Raw genomic sequence first — 21,516 nt, forward strand, 5'->3', positions numbered from 1 at the left:
TGGGCGGCCATTTTGCCACATGCTGACGACTAAAAATTACATCATAGCTACTCAGCGCTAAGATAACAACCAATCAATAGTGAGTGGTAGAAGAGCGAGTTAGTCACTTTTTTTGTTTGAGTGCTACTTTTGTTGTTGTAATAACATTATTTGTTACTGTAAGCCATTTATTTTAAGAATAATGCTGTAAGAGGAGTTAAAAAATATATTAAAGTGTTCTGGAATCATAGAATAATAATAAATATAAGCATTTTTTGGCAGTATGTCAATAACTTGCTATTTGCTTTGCTTTATTGTAGTTGCAGATGCTTTTGGTTGCAGTACCACACTTGGCCACCCTGTAAAAGAGGCAGCACTGTGCCTTGCTCTTTTAATAATTCATGCTCCTTTTCCACGCTGTCTCTGGTTGGCTGATGATCATGTAATTAAAATTGCTGGCTCCAGAGGAATATGTGAGTAATGTGCAAGAAGTAGATAGAATCTTGGAACACTACGATGTATTTAAAAGCCCCTTGTAGGCACTATGGCTATTTTGGAGCCAAATTAAAAGCAGCGTTATTAAAAACATCATGAGACATTTGACGTGGCTTAATGAAACCACGTTGAACTCTGTACAATAGTCCTAAGTGGTTCTATTATTCCAGACATTTTTTCACTCTCTAATCAGCACCCTATCAAAGCAGAGGCCTGTTGCCATGCGGCCGCTTGTCCTGTTGTCTGCCCCGCTGTCCCCCTTGTTTCCACTCGATGTGTTTCCATGTTGCTTCCTCCCGGGCCGGATTCCCCTGACTCAGCTGTGCGAACGCTGTCTCCCACAGGAAAAACTCCAGACTCCAGATCAGCAGAGCGAAACTGGAGGATTCTGGGAATTACACTTGTGTGGTGGAGAACCATCTGGGAAAGGACAACTCCACTGGCACTATAAATGTCCAAAGCAGTGAGTACTGAGAGAAAGCACTGGCATTGTTATTCATTGCTTATGACTGTTCTTCGGCCCAAAAAAAAAAAGATTCAAAGTGGGCATGTAAAAGTGATGACATGCATGAAGAACAACTGTCCATTTTGTCTTTGGGGCTTTGTAGAGTTATTTAATATGGTTTCTATTCAACGTTTGGCTAGTGACACGAGAAAATAACACGGAACGGAATGAAAAGCACAGCACACCTGAGAGCTGTAAAAAGTTTCACTTTTTGATACCAGCACATACATGCTATTGCTGCATTTTGGAAAGTGATGAAGCCGATGAAAGACTTTTGATAACAGCTGCATCCATTTGGTGGAGTGGTGAGTTCATGTTGGTTCTGCTACAAGTGTGTGTGGGTAGTGCGTTGGCGACATGGTTGCAGACGGTTTTAAAAAAGAAACACAAGGAGAACCAGCGGATGCGAGTCATGTGCTTTTGCTTCTATCCAAGCAAGGATGTGTCGTTATCTTGTCTGAATGGCAAAAAAAATCACAGATTGTCTGGAGTGCAGACTGCAGCTAGAAAGTCCACAAGAAAAAGAAAAGAAAGAGCATCTATATCCGCTCACAGTGGCATTGTAAAGACACAAAAACACATTCGCTTGCCGTCAAATGCTAATTAGAAGCCTGAAAAAACAACATTAGCCACATTGGTCACGCGCACTGATGCCTCTGTTATTATAATATTCGCATATGTATGTCTGCCACTAAAATACATTTATTTAGTAGATTATATGAGGCAGTAACATTTTTTTTTTTTAACACACACTTGTATCACCGTTGCTAGTTAAAACAATTTCCCATACATTTTCTTGGAAGTATATTATTGATTAATTTGTATTTTTTGGTTGTAATACCACACACAAAAAAGAAAAAAATCTCAGTTTTCAAGAGTTTAAAAATAAAGTTTTCTCAAATTTAATAAGCGAATTCCTGGTTAGATAATCAAAAACCTAAGAAAACAGGTCAATTCAATTCACTTTTTGTTTTCTTAACACAAACACAAAGCTAGCCCGCACTTATTTTTTTTAATGCTAACATATAGCTTAAAAAAGCCATTGTTATGCTAAAGGTTGGCATACTGTATTTCATTGATAGCTGACTGATAGGGATAAGTACTACAGTATATAAAATGGATGGATGGATTTTTAAATTCCAACTTTTTTCTCATAAAGTGATTTCTATATTCTTTTGAAATGCTTAGTCCTATTCATGTATCATGACAAGATTTTCATTTCTGGCTTTAATAGTACTTCCTGCGTGGACAAAAGGCCAGAATAAATCTATCTATATATATATTTTTTTTTTTCTTTTTTTTTTAAAGACCAGTGTTGGTGTGGATATGGCCTATGCTGGATGTCTTGGAAGGAATGTTAGTTCCCGCTGGTATCACCGAGTTCACCTGGCTGTAAAAATGTCTCAGGACTTTGATGCTGTGCAGAAAAGAGGCCGTGACGTTAAACAGCGTGCAGATTGTGTGTTTTCTTTTTTTTCTTTTTTCAATTGAGCATGCATGATGACATAGCCGTGCTACCGCTGGCGAAACATTTGGATCATTTTGTCCATTTCTTTGCGAGGGGGAACGAGCGAGCCTCTCTTTCCACACCGAGGTGGAGATATCGTCACTCTCGTTGCTGACCTTGGCAAGGGGCTCAATTCTGTAGACATCCCGCTCCGACTTAAGAGGCCAACCGTGGCCCCCGAGGAGTGAAAAAGGAGCCGCACGGAGTCCAGCCGTCACTCAGTGCCCTTGTACGCTCGCTGAGGCTCAACGCTCACTCAGCCTTCTCTCTTTGCATCCGTCACGACGACCTGTTATTGTTTACAGTCAGGCAGCGCCACTGGAGTAGCAGATCTTTGCAAATAATGAAAAGGCTCTTTGTGCTAGCAAAACCAACATGCTGGTTCAATTGCAAGCGCACAGATAAGAAGCCAACCACATCCAGTTGAGATTGCCATTCTGATTATGTGCCTTGTGCTGACACGGAAATGTTACGTAGCCTTTTTTTTTTTTTTAATGCGCTAGTCAAAGATGTCACCCATGTTTGGTGCAAACCGTCACATTTAATTGTAATCATCTAAGATTGGTGGAATGGTGCAATAAAGGTCAGGGGAATCCCTTCTGGCAGCACCTGTTTCCCTATTTTTTTTTCTTCTAAAGGCTTAGCAACATGCAACAGTGGAACTCTATACAATGATCTGCAAATATTATATTACAGAGTACAATGCATCAGACAGAACGTGAGCGTGAACCTCTTTGAAGCCAAAACGTGACTCGCTAACATCTATACTGTAAAATTTAGAAGTATGATAATTCATCGGAATCACTCGTGAAAATGTAGCAGATTAATGAAACGCTGGGGTCTTATTATGGACCAAACATTTGCACACAATCCAGTACAGTAAAACGTCTCTTCAAATGTGACTCCTTTATTTTGGCATGTTTGTAAAAAGTGGCTGAATGATTCTAAATCAATTTTAAAGGAAATCATTTCAATCATTTTAGTTTCACAATCGTATTAAACATTTTGCATGTGTCCCTGAAATTGCTGTCCACCCTGTCATTATTATTAACTTAAGGAAATATCAATTGATATAAAAACCTTTCTTAAATTCAAAATACATTTGTTAAGCAGTATGCGGTCAGCTTGCTAAGTAAAGGTCATCTGCTCATTAATTGCTGACATTTATGAAAAATGTCCACACTGTCATTGTCCACCCTATCGTCAAGCCTACATATTTTGCTGTGTGCAGTTAATTCTTCCCCAAAATTAAACTAACAAAAACTGTGAGTGTGACAGGACTGTATTGTTTTCCTACATGACACTAAACTCCATTTCCACTTCAATGGTCTTTAGCACACTTGTCCTCGTTCTGCCCGCCTTCCATAAAAACAGCCTCTGAATAAGCAAAACACACATGAGGAGTTAATCTTATAATTGCCCAGACCTAAAGTCTCGCGCAATGTCAGTCAGTCATGGCCTGTGGATTTGTGTACCACCTTAAAGGCATATTTTTCTCAAGAATTTGGTCAAATTCCAACTTTGTCAAATTCCACTTCCATTTTATCTGTGAATGTCATTGCAATACATGATATCATTTTGTAAGGGAATATTTTCAATACAGGTCGTGGGCTAAAATATTTTGGAAACGGAACGATGCACAAGTGTACTTTATCTACGGGTGAAGTTTACAGTCCAACATAAGCTGCTTCGTGCACACTTCTAGGTGTTCGAAAAAGTGTAAATGCAACCCTATACGGAAGGTGCCGACTGTCTGTCAGCGTTTCATGAAATCGCTGCAGGTTTTTCAAACAATGGCATCACTGTATGGCCCATCTTGTGCAGTGACCCCAGGGTGTCTGCCTGTCTTTGTGTGTGCGTGTTTGTTTGCAAGTCCCATTGTGTTACACCGGCACGTCTTGTTCCGTCATGCTTCAGGGAAGAAGGCAAGACGGGGCGAATCGGAGGTGGTATGTCCATAGGTGGGGGGTGGGGGTGGTTAGTTCACTGAAACCATATCCTCAAATAAAACGTGTAAACAAAACTCTGTTGTGATCAAAATCACTTCCAAATATTTGAAATCTACAAATGAATATTTTCTGCAATACTGCGACTTTTTGCAACTGCTGCGTTTTAAACCATCTGTTGGACCCACGTGTGCAATTTTGCTTGTTTTTGCAAAGGAGAGGACAGATTTCCACTTCTCCTCTTAAGGTCGCAAGCGACATACCATTAAAGAGCTGCAGTGGCCCGCTGCAGTGTGTTGCCGAAGCAGCATGTCGCTGCAGTATGATCAGTTTAAGCGAATGAGAGGGGAGGGGTGGAGATGGACAGAATGAGACAGAGACAGAGAATGAAGGGAGCTTGGAAAACCAGGGAGGGACGGTGGGGTCAATATAAGGGAATGCATGACAAAAAGCAGACAGAGACGTTATACAATAGGGAAGCGGATATATAGAGGAAAGATGTAGCAAGCAGGACGAAGACAATGTGATTTTTATAAAAGAGGACCTAATGTAGTCAATTTTGTCTGAAATTCCTTCAGCAATTCATGCTGACATTCCGACATTGTCTGCAGCATGAAATCAATAAAAATGACAGCAGAGCATTTTTATGTATTGATTGATATTTAATTCAGTCTATTTTGTGCATATTTTCACATTTATTTTTAGTTTTATTTGATTTTTAATTTTGTTTTTTTGTATGTTTTTACTTTTATTTGATTATTTATGTATTTATTTATTTATTGTTTTCATTAATATTATTTCTTTTGAATGACTAGTTTATATAAATTTTTATTTTGACTTGTTATTGTATATGTACGGTTATTCTTTTTTTTTATTTTAACAGTTTTGGTCCTTTTAAGTGAATTTAACTCAAATTTTATTTTTTTATTTTTTTAGTTCTCACGTCTCAAGGCACCTCTGCATATGTTAACAATAACAACATTCCTTTTAATTCATTCATTATGTGTATTACTGAAGGCATTTTTTTTTATGTCAGCAGCTTTTAGAATTAGATAATAATAATATTCTGTCCAGTTAGTATGAACGACCACCGATTAAATAACTCAATAATGTCAAACCTGAGCATCTTCCTCACTTTAGCACGTCTGCAGCCTCTTGCTGACCGACCTGAGGCCCCCATCAATCAGCTCCACCACATGAGGATTTAAGGACACCACAGTACACGCTGGAGCTTAGCGGGGGTTTCCCTTCATTTGAAAATAATATTCCAAAATGTGTTTTTCAAAGCCATAAAGCACACTATCTGTGATCTTTAATATAGATCATATAAATTGGTACGCATAGCATCAATTTCTCAAGGAGTGCCAGACTCATCTGTCACAGTGCCCAGAGGTGTTGTTAAAAAGGAATTACCTGAATGTTCCCCGGATACCAATTTTACTTCCATGTATAAAGGAAGATGGGAAGGATCACTATGTGTGCCATAAAAAAAGAGAAATATATATTAACCCCTATTAATAATGCACATAACATTTGGTCATTACTCCAGCTCTGCCAACACCGATTTAGAATTTCCCAGCAAGGAGAAAGAAACCTAGTACGCCAGTTCCCTCGGGTGAGGAAAAACTAACCACCGGTGTTCATGTGGGAAGAACTCGAACCTTAAGTGAACCCCTTTTGCATGATCACGCATTCAGTGCATGGTGGCGCCATGCCAGCCATACGGTTTGCCCGAAAACACTGACAGATCGCACCTGTGTGGGGGAGTGTAGGCATGCCGCTTTATTGGAGCGTGCCGAGGGAAACGACTCACCGTTAACTAAGCCATGTGTCATTATTCAGCACACAGTTGAGGTTCTGCTTCGACGCTCATTTCATAACTCCTCCTCAATGTGAGATGAAACCTTGGCGAGTCTCGGAGTCGGTCAGTGTTCTGTTGTTTACGTTTTGCTGACCTGAACGCGGTGTGTGTTTGTGTAGGAGTGTTTACGAGTGTCTCCCAGGGACGTAGTGCGGGCTGCCAGAGCCTGGGCAAGGTCAATATAAATGCCCCACCTGCCCTAAGCCTTGGCTGAAGACTGCAAAGTAGAGTTTAAGGGCTTTAGATCAGTTCTTAACTTTGTTGGAGGTACTGATGAATCCCACCAGTTTCCCATGCACATTTACCAAAACCTTCTTTATTGAAAAATAAAATATATATATATTTTTTCAAATTCAAGACATATTTTACTGTAGATTATTATTATTATTATTATTATTATTATTATTATTATTATTATTATTATTATTATTATTATTATTATTACGATAAGCCAATGACGTCATTGAGAATTTTTCAGCACAGTAAAGTGGACTCCCTAAACTTTTTCAGGCCGTTTTCACATAAAGGCATATTTTGACGGACCAGCATAGGATCAAAGGAAAACAAATGATTTCAAATACCACTCGCCATTATGCTGCATGTAATTTTTGTAATTAGTGTGATCCCGTGCGCAATGAGCCAGTCTCATTCTGTGTTCCAGAGGATGTTTTAAGACGTGAGATTGGAACCAGGTTAACAAAAATCAAGCATTTCTCGGTTTCACTCCTTTTATTTCCCCTCAGGCTTTTGTTAAGTGATGACAGGCTGGCATATTTTGCAAGTGATGTGATTAATTGTTGGTCAAATATTTCCACACTCTTGTAGCATAGCGCAGCTGCCAGTCCTGTGGTCCCACTGCTTTGATGTTAATCTTTTAAGATTAGCTGAAGCTAGCAGTGCGAGGCTAAAGCTATCTTATTTTACTGTGTGGCTGTCGCTGAACAATTTTGCTGCTCCACAAAGTGTTTGGACTGATATTGTAAATGTTCAGAATGGAGTGAAAGCTGTGTGACCCGCAGGCCATACTTTCCCTGTTATTGGCAAAAGGTGCGCATAAAAATGACCGGATAAGGTAAATGTTGCAAAGCATCATGGGAAATTGGCAATGCAGCTACTATATTTTCAATTTTGAGTGTGTTACAATTAACATGAGTCTGATGAGGGTGTGACACACCTGTTGAGTCATTTTGACTACCGCCTCTTGCCCCTCCCCCGACAATCCTCCCCGCCCCCCCTCCATGCTACGTCACTGATGCCTCCCGGTGGTCTCGATATGATAAGTCCTTTCCCTGACTGGTGTTCTCATCTCTATTCCCACCCCCAAAAGTAGGACCTTCACCCATTTATTGTCCATGTGGTCTGACCTTTAACCTGCAATCAGTCTGGCACGGCGAGACCCGGTTGCCCGCTGCAAAGCGGCGTCGTATATCATCCCCCGTTTTCCAGAACCAAGGAGCGAGTGCGGTCAGGTTCGCGGGGCTCCACGTGGCTTCAGATTAAGGCCTCCCATTACCCTACAGGCTGCCATGTTGTGATAAGCGCTTGTGAGGCGGCCATGTGTCCACGGGCTGTAGGTCACATCCTTGGGGGGTGCTGTGCGCAGCTCCGCCGAGAGAGTGTGTGAGCGTCCAGGAATGTGTTGATGGAAATCACAGCTGAACATATGATTGCTCCAACCTTCGCAGTCATGCTGGGGCCCACCAGCAACAATTTCACGCATGCACGCACGCACGCACGCAGGCAGGCCCACACACACATACACACACACACACACACACACACACACACACACGCACACACACACACACACATACCTTCACATTTTCACTTCTCATCCTGAGTTCAAGCACAGCGACCCCAATGCTGATAAACATACAAACAAACTCAGCATCGCAGCAAACACCTTCATAACGTCAGTTGACATCAGAGCTTCTGTTTTGTATTCGATCCAATTCATTGAAGACACTAAATGAAGGGCTCACTGAGCATTTACATAGACAGTAGTAATATTTGTTGCAATTTAAATTCCACTAATTAGCTTTTTCGCCAAACTCAATTAAAGGGTAACTAAATGCCAAAAGGCAGTATTCTGATTAATTTTGTGTTCTTGGATTAAGAATTAGGCAGATTCTTCTTTCTATCTATTTTAATCCATCTCATGGTTCGTAACGCGAGCCCGAAAGACAAGTTGTGAGGGGCTGAGGGCAGTATTGACCAGAATGATAGCCCCCTGATTCTTATTCCACAAATATTAAGCTATCAAAATTCAATTTTTGCATTTTTGTGCCACACATCATTTTCATGTCAAAATAAATAGATAAATAAAAATGTGCATTTCTAGGGATGGGATCGGGCCAATACTTAGCCTTATTCCAATGAATTAGTATTTCTTTGATCCTTCCTCGGGTCTCCTGACAACTTCACGACTCTAGCTGGACTCTGAAGTATTCGGTTTAGGTGAACGGTATGGGATTTTTAATCGTTTTTAGGTGAATTAATGAGCACACACTCACACGCACACTCATATGCACACACTCACACGCACACTCATATGCACACACACACCCGCACATGCACATACTCACGCACATACAAAAAAAGAAAAAGAGAAAAAAAGAGAGATAGAGAGAGAGAGAGAGCAATGATGATGACATGTCGAATCGGTAAGATTACCAAATGAACAATACTCAAAAAACAAAAAAACAAAAACAAAAGTATTCGCAATGTCGGCCGATACTCTTGTGACCGTTTTACAATCAAGAATTAGAAATTAGAAGAATAGAAAATTGCCATTATTTCATACAATGTTAGGGAAAACTGCTATTTGAGAACTGTAGGTCATTGATTTTTATTTGATTTTTGCTGGGAATTTTTATTTATTTAAGGTACTAGTAGTATCTGTACCTGGTATCGGTATCAGTGACTAGTTAATAGTCGAGTATTCGTAATTTAATTGGTCTGAAAAAAGTGGCATTGAACATTCCTACTTATTTCTCACATTTAGTATTTGTATTTATCTTATTAAAAAAAGTTTTTTTTCCCATCAAACTCAATTTAAAACATTTTACATATTTACCAGATTTTTTTGTGTGTGCCCTGGCTCATCTGTTCACTTTAATATTCGAATTGACTAAAAATGTTTATCCATCCCATACTCTACAGTGTCCATAGGTGTGAATATGAGTGTGAACAATTTTCTATATGAGCCTTGTGATTGGTTGTTGACCAGCCCACGTCCAACTCCCCCACGATCCCAATTAAGTAGTACACTATCCCGTTTTTTGCCAAGCGGAAATTCTGCGTCCCCTGGCACCGTTGAAAAACCGACGACCTTGTAGCTCGGTGAGTGTGTTGGAAAAGTAGCCGTAACTCTCGGGTGTTCAGGAAGAAACTATTGGGAAGCCATTTTTTTCTCTAACAGTTGAAAGCAGAAGCTGAGTCACCATCAAACTTGTTTTTCGTGTGTTTAAGGTATGTGGAAATAACAGAGAGCATCAATCGTAACATAAACCGTCGAGGGAAGTTTCGGGTTTTCCTCCCACTGACTAATGCTCTGCTACGTAAATGAAACATTTACGCTAAGTGCTGCTTTGAAGAACATAAACAACAATTTCCCTCGCTCCTTCTATGTCTAACCCTGGCAAAAACACAACTTACTCTGACCACGTAAGAAGCAAGATAAACATCTTCTGTAGTGATGCTGAAGGATGTTGGTTGTAGATGCGTGTTTCTTTGTGTGTGTGTGTGTGTAGGTAAGCTACAGTCATGTCAGAAAGAGCTTTTACATTTGCCAAGTGTTGAGTATTTACAGGCCACTGGAGAACTGCTTGGCAGCTTGTATGGATTTAGCCAGGGCGCTATCAATCATGCCCGCTACGCTACGCTACGCTAGGCCTGTGGCGGCAGTCAGTGTTAGCATTGTTACACGCTTCTCGGGAATCGTTCGTACCAGGTGCTCCACTTGGCCACCAATCATGTCAATGCTTTCGTTTGAAATGACTGCGACAGTTTGGACAAATCTAGGGATAACTTGTCAACCAAATATTATTGCGTTTCTTGCTTCAGACGATCTTTGGGTGATCTATCGGCATCTTATATGTGATTGGTCTCAGGCCAGATTCCTACAGTTGTTAACAACATATTTTGAATTACCTGTTGTAAGATTTGTTTTATTGTTCTACCCGCAGAATTACATTTTGTTTGCCAAAGTTGCATGTCAAAATGATTTACTTGTCTTAACATGTAAGACATCAGTGTGATTTTTATTTATTTAGTATTTTTTGTTGGAGCCTAGAGGAAGGGTATAACATGCGTAGAACATGCAAACTGCACACAGGATGGTCTGAGTTGAGATTTTGAAACTACGTCACCATGTTGCCATTTCATGTTGATAGACACAAATAGATATAGACCGATACCAATACCGATAACAGTCATTAGTTGTCAAGTAGCCACTATTTAGGGCTGATGTTCATTTTCATTAAAATGGAAAATATTGCCATAAAAATAAAAAATAAAGCAAAATCCAACTCTTAATTTTTTTTTTTAAAGTTTTTTAAAAATCTTCTTTATAATCTTTTCATCTAGTCACCATACATCTTTGTTTTAAAGCTCTAACAAAAAGTTCAGGGACCTCCCAGGGTCATTAGCATGTCCTAAAAGGTTGAATAAAAACTTAAACAACAGCTCCCTATTAAAAATAAAGTTTTCCAAAATTTACAAATATCTGAAATTTTAAATGTGTACTTATCTTTTAATTTCAAACAAAATAGGTGGCTACTGAATTACATCTGGTCTTTTTGTTTATACAATACAGTATAATAATATTATTTTTCTTTTTTAAGACAATAACATGTACCTTGAAGTAATTTTACATTATTTTTTTTTTTACCAATTCCACTCAAAAAACAGTTGAGCCAAAAGTAACCCAATTATGGATCAAAAATGGACCGATCCACTTCATGGTTCAATCTGACACAACTTTCTGGGTTGTTTTATACAAAATGACCCAATTTTATTTTTATTTTTTTTACCCAAGTAAAGGATCTGACCAATATTTATGAGTTGATTTACACTAAAAAACCCATTTCTTGAGTCAAAGTTGGGTCAAATAGATCCAAGTAGAGGTTAGGTCCATTTTTGACCCATAGTTGGGTTATTTTTGACACAACTGTTTACACACCTTATTGTCATGCATTGTCTTATAGACCATCAGCTGAAAAGGCCCAAGTGCTGCTTTTGCCAACTTGCATGACTAATGTGTCCCAACTTTTGACTGCTGGGCTAATAGAACGGTCCTGCATAATCGTGTGCCGCGTGTATTGCCCGCTGACAAGTCCAATCTCCTTCACCATTGACAGTTGTGTTTTATGCGCGTTTGTGTGCGGCTAATGCAGCGGAAAAGTGGCGAAAAATGATTTGCGTCCACTGGGTGTTTTTTTTTTGCATGATGGGAGCAAAAACTGATGAACAACTTGTATGATTAGCGGCCTAGCCATTTCCCCCTGAAGAGAACTCATTTTCGAGGATGTTCTCAGCTACAAATTGCAGTTTGAGTGCATCAGTTGCTGCTCCAATGAGTGAGGATAAATAATAAGAAAACGGGAAAATATTAGAAACAGCCCTATTTTTGAATCAGTGTAGTTCTACTACAAGCGCAATGAAAAAATGTAAGTGTCGTTTGGCAGTGTTAATCAAAAGTGGCTATTTGTATTAGCTTACTGGACTGTGCAGTTGTGTCTTATTTTGTGACCTTTGAGGGCATTTAGGACGGTGGTGTATTTCATCACATGAGTTGGACAGCGTGCAGTGAGTTTGATTAGGAGGGCTGCTATTATTATTATTATTATTATTATTATTTACATTTTATGTAGTGATGTTATGACTATGCAAATGCCATATTTCACTCATATATACCACGAGTTGAAAGCAGATTAAAATCTAGGCCAGTAATATTGCAATGGAAAGTTTTATAGCACAAGAAGAAGAAATTATTTATTGCTTATATGTTGTTGTTATGGTACTATGCAGAGGTTGTAGCCTTTGGCAGGATTTATTCGATCTATTAGAACAAAACAGGAGCATATTTAAGAATCTACAGTATCTTTCCAACACTTTATGGAAGATGGAGCCCGAAATCCTCGCTGTCATCATCTTTCCGGCCGAAGGACAGCTGCAGCGTGTCACAGTTTTGTTTTGAAGTGCGCCCACAACCGTGTTTAGTTCTTGAAGCATTAACACAATTGCTACTTCGCCCACTTACAATCCCCTTACTTTTCTTTGTGTTTATTTTTCCAAGTCTTCTGTATCACATCTGGAGTTCTGGGAAAAAGTAGTCAACCATTTGCAAACAAGTGTTCATTTTGAATATCTACTAATAAAAGAAGAAGTCGTTCCAAAAGTGCACTACTTGCTCAGGAGAATCTAAGAAACATTGAAAGAGAGTTGAATGCCTGAAAGGAAAAAAAAAAAGAAAAAAAAGTCCCGTACATATTTTCTCAAGGAATAGTCTGGGCATGTGTTTCAAATGTGCATGCAAAAATTTTATTTGATGTCTCAGAATATGTAACAAGACCTCAGAAAAGGTATACGAGAGTGTATACTATTTTTGAGGTATGCCACGTTTTTTTCCCAGGAGCGCTCAAACAATCGCAGCTCATATGGCGGAAGACCAAGAAATGCTTGATGGTTGAGGCGTAAAACATAAATCTTTTTCTTAATATGTCAACGAGGGGGCGTGTGTGGGGGGTGGGGGGTGGGGGGGTGGAGTTATGCATGGTATGGAGCATTCAGTGTTCTGCTTCCATGTGCCAATATCTCGGAAGAAAAGGCAGCTGTCGATTCGTATCATCCGAAGGCTTAGAAGTACATCGGAGGATGAAAACGACGCTGAACTGTGCTCAGGACAGCGCAGACCTCAGCCAAGGCCTCAATTGCGCACCTTTTAAAGTTTCACGGAACTCAGTCGAGGAATTCTTGCGTAATCCTGCTTTTCAACCCACCTCACCTCCTTAGCTGCAATAATAATCTGAGTTGAAAAACATACAGTTTCTTCAGGCGGAAGCTTGTTTTGCTTGTTCTCTTAATTCCCCGTAATCCGGTCAAGGCCGCCGTGTGATAAGTGGTGAGTGCAGGAGAAGTTATTGAAATATCACAACACATCTTTCCTTGGAGGAGATCCAGTAAGCTATAAGACCGTGTTATACAGGACAGTTAAGCCACAGCGTAAACGTGTGATGATACAGTGTGTGTGTGTGCGTGTGTGTGTGCAAGGAGGAAGCAGCTGTTCCACGGGAGAAGCTGAGTGATGTGAGCAGGAGGTGACACGAGGTTGAGATGTGTGCGCGGCTTTGTTAACTCTTCCCGGGTCCGACACAAAACTGATCTGTGACTTCATTTGATAGCGTGATAAAAGAATTCCCACTTCAGGCCTCCCAGCTGTCCCGGTGGTCTTCGGCACATCCGAGCGGGACTCGAACGAAGGCTTGCCGGATTCTTCTTTGGGATTTGCCAAGGAACTAACAAGCACCATCATGTTTTGTTAATGCTTTCAAATTTTAAAATGATTCGTTGCGTCATCAAAACTTGTCAGGGCACTGAAAATGGATCTGGAAGTAAGCTAGATTTCTCTGCTACTTTCATTATGCGATCATGCTTTATTTTGTATTTTAATATAAGCACTTTTCAGGAAATTGTGAAGGAGGCGGGGCATAGGCCAAAGAAGGATCCATTTAATTATGTGCAAGTGTCAACAATGATAAATGTACGGATACAGGATTTATTTTTCCCTACTTTGTTAGCGTAACAAGGTTTTTAAATGTAACCCTTATTTTTTTTTTAATGCGTACATCTTAATGGCATCATGACATTATTGCTTACTATGCAAAAGCTTTACAATAATGACATTTTCTTAATTTGTTAGAATAACGACTACTTTAGTGCTGATTAGGGATGACCTTATTTCAAGGTATTAGTACTCGTAATGGCCATTTCATGATCAGAAGCAAAAAATTTGAAGAATAGGCAATTGCCATTAGTTTCATGGAATTTTTAGGAAAAATTATATATATATATATAAAATTTCAAATGTAAACTGTAAGCAAAAATATGCTATCAGTTATATACATTCCACATTTTGACCATTCTTGCAGCAGACAGCATCAAACAATCCACTTAAAAAAAGCAGTAAATGGGGAATGTTTTGTTTATCTATACAATATCTGTTGCCTTCATCTTTATTGCTGCCTAGTTCACGTCATTTCCCCGCTGTCTGTTTTTTTTCTCTCTCCGCCTTATGAGAGCCCAAAATCGCAATCAATCAAGATCTCAACTGTAGTTGACTTAACCTGTCTTTATTTAAATCATGATGATGTCATCAGCCACACTTTAAAAAAAAAAAGGAAAAAAAGACAGCAAGCCTATTTTGACAAGTTGGGAGCAAGAGTAGAAAGTATATAATATTTAAGTAGAGTAAGAAAGTATTGGTCTTCGATTACTTCCCACCACTGCAGAATACTGATGACAAAATTGAGTTACGTGAGGTGCTTGGTTTTCTTATTCCAAATGGGGCACTTCAAGGTGTTTTTTTTTTGTTTTGTTTTTTTTACACTTTCCAGTGTATCTTCACGGAACATATACTTACCATTCCTTTGCTTAAAGCTCATGGACACTCAGCGATGTCGTACACAGCTGTCTTTTATTCGAAACCTCCCATTAGTCCGCCGCACTACCTCCCTTGTTGTTGGCCATTTTTTTTTTTTTGCCGCATGAGTCGTCGCTACCACCATGAGCGATATTTCCAGAGAACGCGGGTGCGGGCTGTGACTGGAACCAACGTCACCGTAGTCACAGCAGCGGAGTCATCTTTTCGTATACAGTCAATAGTATAGCAGGGAATGTACAGCAAGTGTAGGTGTGTGTGTGTGTGTGTGTGTGTGTGTGTTTTCAGATTTCAGGGAACAGCGTAGGGGAAAACCTCTCGTCCTCACAGCTGGTCCGCAACTTTGAGTGCGAGGCCCAAATATGGAGCTGTGGTATATGTCTTGTGTTTCTGGTACAAGGCTGCAAAGTCTGCCCTTCCTCCAAAATGAAAGCCAGCTGTTGAAGATGACGGCCAATGAAGACATGATACCTCCCAAGCGATGAGATCGGCTTTATAGCGCGTCAGTGTTATCATAGCTTTGACATCTCATGGCAAAATGGCTATTTTTACGACACTTTAAGTACCTGTGATTTTTTTTCCCCTCCATTTTGTTTTCTTCTAATAGGCTGCAAAAACATAGCAATCCATAAAAAAAAAATCATTTGCTAAAGTGAGAACACATGTTCCAACATCTGGGGTAAGAACCTGTCCCTTGGAGGTGTGCGATGGATTTCAAGCCATCAGAGCTACTAATTTAAATTTCACACGCTGCCTTTCAACCTTTGTATGGGTTTGCGCGTGTAAGTTTCCAGTTAGCATGAAGAAAATGGAGGGAATGATCAGTAATGGCACCTTGCTGCCTATGATAACAGATTGGGAGGCTTTAACTTTGGGGAATAATCACTCATCATATCCAATGCAGCTCAAAGTGCTCCGTACGGTACTAAAAAAAAAAAAAAAAAAAGAAGATAATACTGTACTGTTTTTGGATCTGGAACTGTACTGGCGGTATTGCACTTGTTAATCTATTTAAATTAGGTAACCACAATCAAATCAGTAGTGTACAAAATGGAGTATCTCTTTGGGCTTGCTAACACACAAGCGGACCTTCTGAGAAGTCTTTTCTTGCCACTGAGCTAGCTGCTCAGATTAAGGCGAGGCGTCTTCGCATCTGTCCGAAACGGGCACTTCTGCAGGAAGTGCTGGATGAATGCAAGCGTATTACGATCCACTGGCGCCGCTGCTGCTGTCTATCAGGAGAGTTTAGACACAGGATGGCAAAAGGTTGAGTGGATCATCGTATCGACCTCGGAGATGCGGGGGGAATCCCCCGTCACGGAGCCGGAATTATGGAGCCGGAATTATGGAGCCGGAATTCTGCGAGATTGATTGCTAATTAATCACAACCACGGCAAGCTGAGGCGCTGATGGTTCGGTCTCGACTAGTTTGTGGTCTAAACAAGAACAACGTGACATCAGCTAAGGAATGTTAAGTTACATGCATGAAAACTTGTGCAGGAAGTATCATTCTGCAATATGATTGGTAGAGTAACAGGAGTCAAGTACGTTCAGAGAGGGATTCTAGGGCTGGGCGAGTACCGATAACAGGTATCGGTAGCTGTTCGGTACCCAGCCTTATTTCAAGGTATCAGTACTTATTATCTACCATTGTTTTTTGGGGAGGACATTTTTTGTATCAAAAGAAGAGGAGTATTGAAACTTGGTATCTACTCAAGAGTTGAGTACTCATTCTGGTATCAACCGGGGAAAAAAGGGGGTTTCAAGCAATGGCATCCCTAGATTTTTAAATATCATTCAAAATAGTTGAAAAAACAGTTAGCAACTTTGATAATTGATTTTCTCCATAGTCAACATTTAGTCAAAATGTCTATCCATCCTTTCTAACATTCTGCCACACAACACTTTGATAAAAAAAAACAAAACAATTATAGGTCAAAAAGAGATCAGCTGCCATTTGGGTCAATTTGATCCCATTGTTTTGGGTTATTAATTGATTATTGGGTTGTTTCATGGATTATTCATTTGACCCAAGTTTTTTGGGTCAGCAAAACTGGGTTGGTTTGTTGGTTATTCATTTGACACAACTTTGTGAGTTATTCATGCTGGGCCAATTGGTTAATGGGTTGTTTTATGGATTATTCATTTGACCCAACTTTTTGAGTTGTTCATTGAACAATGAAAGCTGGGCCAATTTATATATTAAAAAAAAAGAAGAAAAGAAACAAAAGAAGTTGTTTTATGGATTATTCATCTGACCCAAGTTTTTGGGTCATCAAAATTGAGCTTTGTGAGTTATTCATGCTGGGCCAATTGTTTAATGGGTTTTATGGGTTATTCATTTGACTCAACTTTTTGGGTTAAGTAAATCACCCCAAAAAATTGGCCAAATTGACCCAAGTGGGGTCAGGCCATTTAAAAAAAAAAAAAATCACAATTGGGTTATTTTTTACCAAAATGTTCTTAGAGTGATATGGCACCTGTTCCCATTAGAACAATGAGGTACTATAGCCCAACCCAGTTGACTTAAGGTGTGAAATGTGAACCTGCATTGGTTGCCAGTGAATCACAGCTCACATATAGATACAGACAGCCATTCACATTAAGTCTTTGCTTGGCTGGTAGTCAACTGCGCCCCCTCCCACAACGGCACAATTGTCAAGTTTTATTAGCGCTGGTCTAGGAAAATAAAAAAGGAGTTAGAACTGCCTCAACAAACAAGGAAACAAGTCTGCCTTTGGACTTGGATCCCAAATCCACCACGTGTCCAGCGGTTGCCAACTGCTGCCCGCCAGCGGCCCCACCGGCAGGCCCGCCCGTAGGCTTCCGCCGCCCGAGCCGCCTGTTGGAGTGCGCCGCACGCCTTATGGCTCCGTTGCAGTTTGCGAGCAGCTGTTGTGCAATGGCGCACTGGGCTGCTCTTTGATTTGACTTTTGAGTGGCGGGATGATTGAGGCAGGCAAGACCAGGCAGATCAAGCTATGCGACTGAGACATGGCAACAGGAGTCAGGAGTATAAAAGAAGACACAGTCGTTTGGATAGCAGCGGCGGTCCTGCTGAGGAGTGGGTGTAAGATTGATGTTGCCGGTAGGCTCCACTTGGTCTCTAAGACGTTGGGGATTGTGGATGTGGTTTTCCATTGTAGGCAAGCTCATGTTCATAATGGTCTCGCGCATGTGTCCAACCCACAGTAAATAGTCATTTAATGCCTCTTTGGCTATTTTTGGATCACGTAGCGTAAATGAAGAGAGGATTTTTTTTTTTGTTTTGATTGGGTGTGCCTATGTTATGTTTCGAAGTAGGCGTGTATCTGTTTATCGTTGATCTCATATGGTAATATTTTCCAACCTGAAATCCCGTCAAAAAAAAAAAGCACACAATTCGTCATCTGTTATTTTGTTTGCTGCTCGAGACTTAATTGCTTGTCAAAAGATAAAGACACTATAATATGCCGCTTCCTATTAAAAAGTGAAGCCTTAATAAGCTATGGAAAGAGAAATGCTGAAAAATCTGAATATCGAAACTGTTTTTTTTTATATAGGGCAATGCACAATTCTACATGACAGAATAAAGGCCTATAAGATGAAATAAGAGTGCCGAGACAAACTAAGAGTGACTAATACATCATCATCATAAGTGACATAGCAACTGCATAACAACTACAATATCATCACAAGGGACAGAGCAACTACATAGAAACTGACATCAACATCATAACAACACACAAATACTGTCATAACACCATTCACACAATGACTTTGGTGTTGTTGTTTTTTTTACATTTTGTTTTTGTTTACACTTTCTCAAGACATGCACAAGGATGGTAGTAACGTAGTCGTCAGAGTTTTATTTAAAGTATTTTGATCAAGAAAAAATAGTGTTTTTACTCAGTTACATTGCAATGTAAAAAAAAAAAAACAATTACTTGAAAAAAACCTAATAAAGTTTTTTCTCTCAGAAATTCTAAGCACATTTTCCAAGGAGAGTTTTGAGTACGTTTTACCGGTTTATTTATTTTTTTAAAAGTTACTCAAGCGTTGAGGAATGAACTCATGACCTTCAGCTTGGGCGACATCCACTTTACCACCTGAGCCATGCCACTCTTGCTGTTTGCCACTACAGTACATTTCATTGCCGGTGTGCCCAAAATACAACAAAAAAAAAAAAAAAAACGGGTCTTGGAGGATTTTGCCTGACACCATCAATATACTAAGACAGCAGGAGCGGCATGGCTCAGTTGGTAGAGTGGCTGCCTCCCAACCTCTGCATGCCCCTATGCAAAAATATAAGTCAACCGCACTGATTGCTCTTTTCACCTCCCTCGTCTGTCTTGCGTGCGTCTCTTTCACCACATCAAACCCACCCATCAGTAGCACGCTATTGCACCGAGGACTCTCTGCCCTGTACGGACTAACCAAATCCCTTAGTGGCTATCCAGTGAATATACACACATTCCATTTGACATATTTTTTTAAGGGATGGCCAACAGGAAGGTCTCTCGTTGCGCTGATATGGAAAAGTATGTTTGGGTGGCTGACCACCCTGCTAAAGAGCTTGACATTTATCTCTTTACCATCAGGTATTTGCGGCCGAGTAAAGAGATTTATTGTTGCTTTTATTAGATGAAGCTACTGTGTGCTACCTGCTCATTCATGTTACTCCATTTATTGGGAGTTTTGTCAGTTTTGCATGACCCCAAGGTTTGAGAAAGACATTTATACAAATTTTAGAATTGTGGTTGTTGGATCTGCGTCAGGCGAGTTGCATGTGTCAGAAAGCGATTGCGGTCTGCCCACTGTTCTCCCGCACATAACCTCCTCCTCTCGTTTGTGGCACATGATTTATACCTTTTATGCTGATAACGTTGCTCTTTGTGAGTGAAAACATCAAATCCTAACGAAGTCCAGATGTAAGCGAAGCTGCTTTGGCTTGTTCCCGACATCGACTCGCACTCTGTCTTGTGTTTTGGAGATTGCGCTCCGCTCAGTCAAAGGCCCTAATCCAAGCTGCAGTAAATTATGAGCATTTTTCATAAATTGACTGGACATGTGTGCAATTCGGCACCATAGAGCAGTCAATCGAAAATATTTTTACCACGCAATTTGCCGAGGTGGAGCGCGGAGTTCGGTCTCATTGAGAGTGCAGTCGCGTTTGATGCATATATGCACGCTGTGCCTCAAGAGGGAAAAACTTTGCAATGGGGACCCCTCTGTTCATTTTTACGATTTTCCTCGAATCCTTTGGAGAGAGCGCGGAAAGACAGGCATGTTTATGAAGGTTTCCAGATGGTCCTGCTTGCACCCCCAGCTTTTCTTTTCAGTTCTTGGGCCATGAAGGATTAATCAAAGTCAGTGGTAAGGGCTGATGGCTAAACACTGTGGCTCTTTCGAACCCAGAGGAGACCTCTCCGCAGCTCCAACTCGGATTCGGCCCCTGGGCTACAAGGCCCCGGTGAAAGTTGAAACCTGAGCTTCAAAACCAATCAAACTTGGTGAAATCATAAGTGCAGATAAACAACCTTACTCTGTTTTAGGAAGGCACCTGATCACCTCACAGGGTTAGAGGAATTTTTGTCCGGGTTCCATTTTTGCGCCCCTATGGCTCTTGGTGGTGAATAAAAGAAGTGGCATGTCCAGAAAACGCGTGACAACCCAAAAGAAGCACACACACAAGATGACTGCTGGAACAAAGCTCTTAATTTGAAAATATGACAGCGCTATTCTTGTTTGCGGTGCAGCCCACTGTTGTGCTTTCCATAATTATCACTTGGAACAGGAAAACGCTGCGGCTGACAGCACTAACTGAAGAAGCTCCAAAGTGACAGCGTTTTTGCTTGCTTTGTAAATAAATAGCTCACAATTAAGATCCCTCTCCCTTTGGATGGTGGCTTTTTGCAGGCTCTGCAACTCCACGACAAGTACATCGTACTATTTCTCAGACACGTGCAAACAATCCGAGCCAAACAGCTGCTGGACACGGGCGTACGTGTACTGCTTTTGTATTGTAACAAGTGCATCTGTTCACAGAAACCTCGCTATAGATCGCGTTGCGCAATGATACAGCGCAGATAAAACAATACCAAAAGCTAAGTGACTCATAAAACTTGCATTGACCATAATGTGACCTCAATGAGAAATGCGATGACATATTTAAAACCAACCCAATGACTGTGCATGAAAAGCTTGCCAGAAAGCAAAATGGAACCAAGTGTAAAGGGATGAAATGGCAGCTAATCAAGCTAATTTATGCACATGGATGCATCAACAGCTGTTCAAAGACAAACAAAAACAAAAAAACATGAAAGTGAATGTGAAAAAGATGGTGCTATTTGCAGACACTGGATTTGTGTACAATGAAAAAGATATACATATTTAAAATATGATCTAGTGGGAGATGATTGTCAATGGAGGGTTATTAAATGCTTATTTGGAAGAAGGTCATGGCCTTATTAATAATATATGTTTTTATAGGCTGTAAAAACAGTTGGGTCAAAAAATAACCCAAGGAAGGGCAAACGGGATCGATGCAATTTTTTTGGGTTATTTATATAATCCAAAAAGTTG

General features: G+C 40.2%; 1 protein-coding gene across 5 annotated transcripts in view; it reads left to right on the plus strand.

The window, feature by feature from the left end:
* Nucleotides 1-21,516, plus strand: part of nrg2a (neuregulin 2a) — an 89,616-nt gene that overhangs the window by 46,235 nt on the left and 21,865 nt on the right. For all 5 annotated transcript variants that reach the window (XM_077547470.1, XM_077547471.1, XM_077547469.1 and 2 more), the window contains one exon: nucleotides 819-937. In XM_077547470.1, the coding sequence (XP_077403596.1) occupies nucleotides 819-937 (119 nt within the window). The remainder of the gene's footprint in view (nucleotides 1-818; nucleotides 938-21,516) is intronic.

Source organism: Vanacampus margaritifer, chromosome 16, assembly GCF_051991255.1.
Source record: "Vanacampus margaritifer isolate UIUO_Vmar chromosome 16, RoL_Vmar_1.0, whole genome shotgun sequence".
In the NCBI taxonomy this organism is placed as follows: domain Eukaryota; kingdom Metazoa; phylum Chordata; class Actinopteri; order Syngnathiformes; family Syngnathidae; genus Vanacampus; species Vanacampus margaritifer.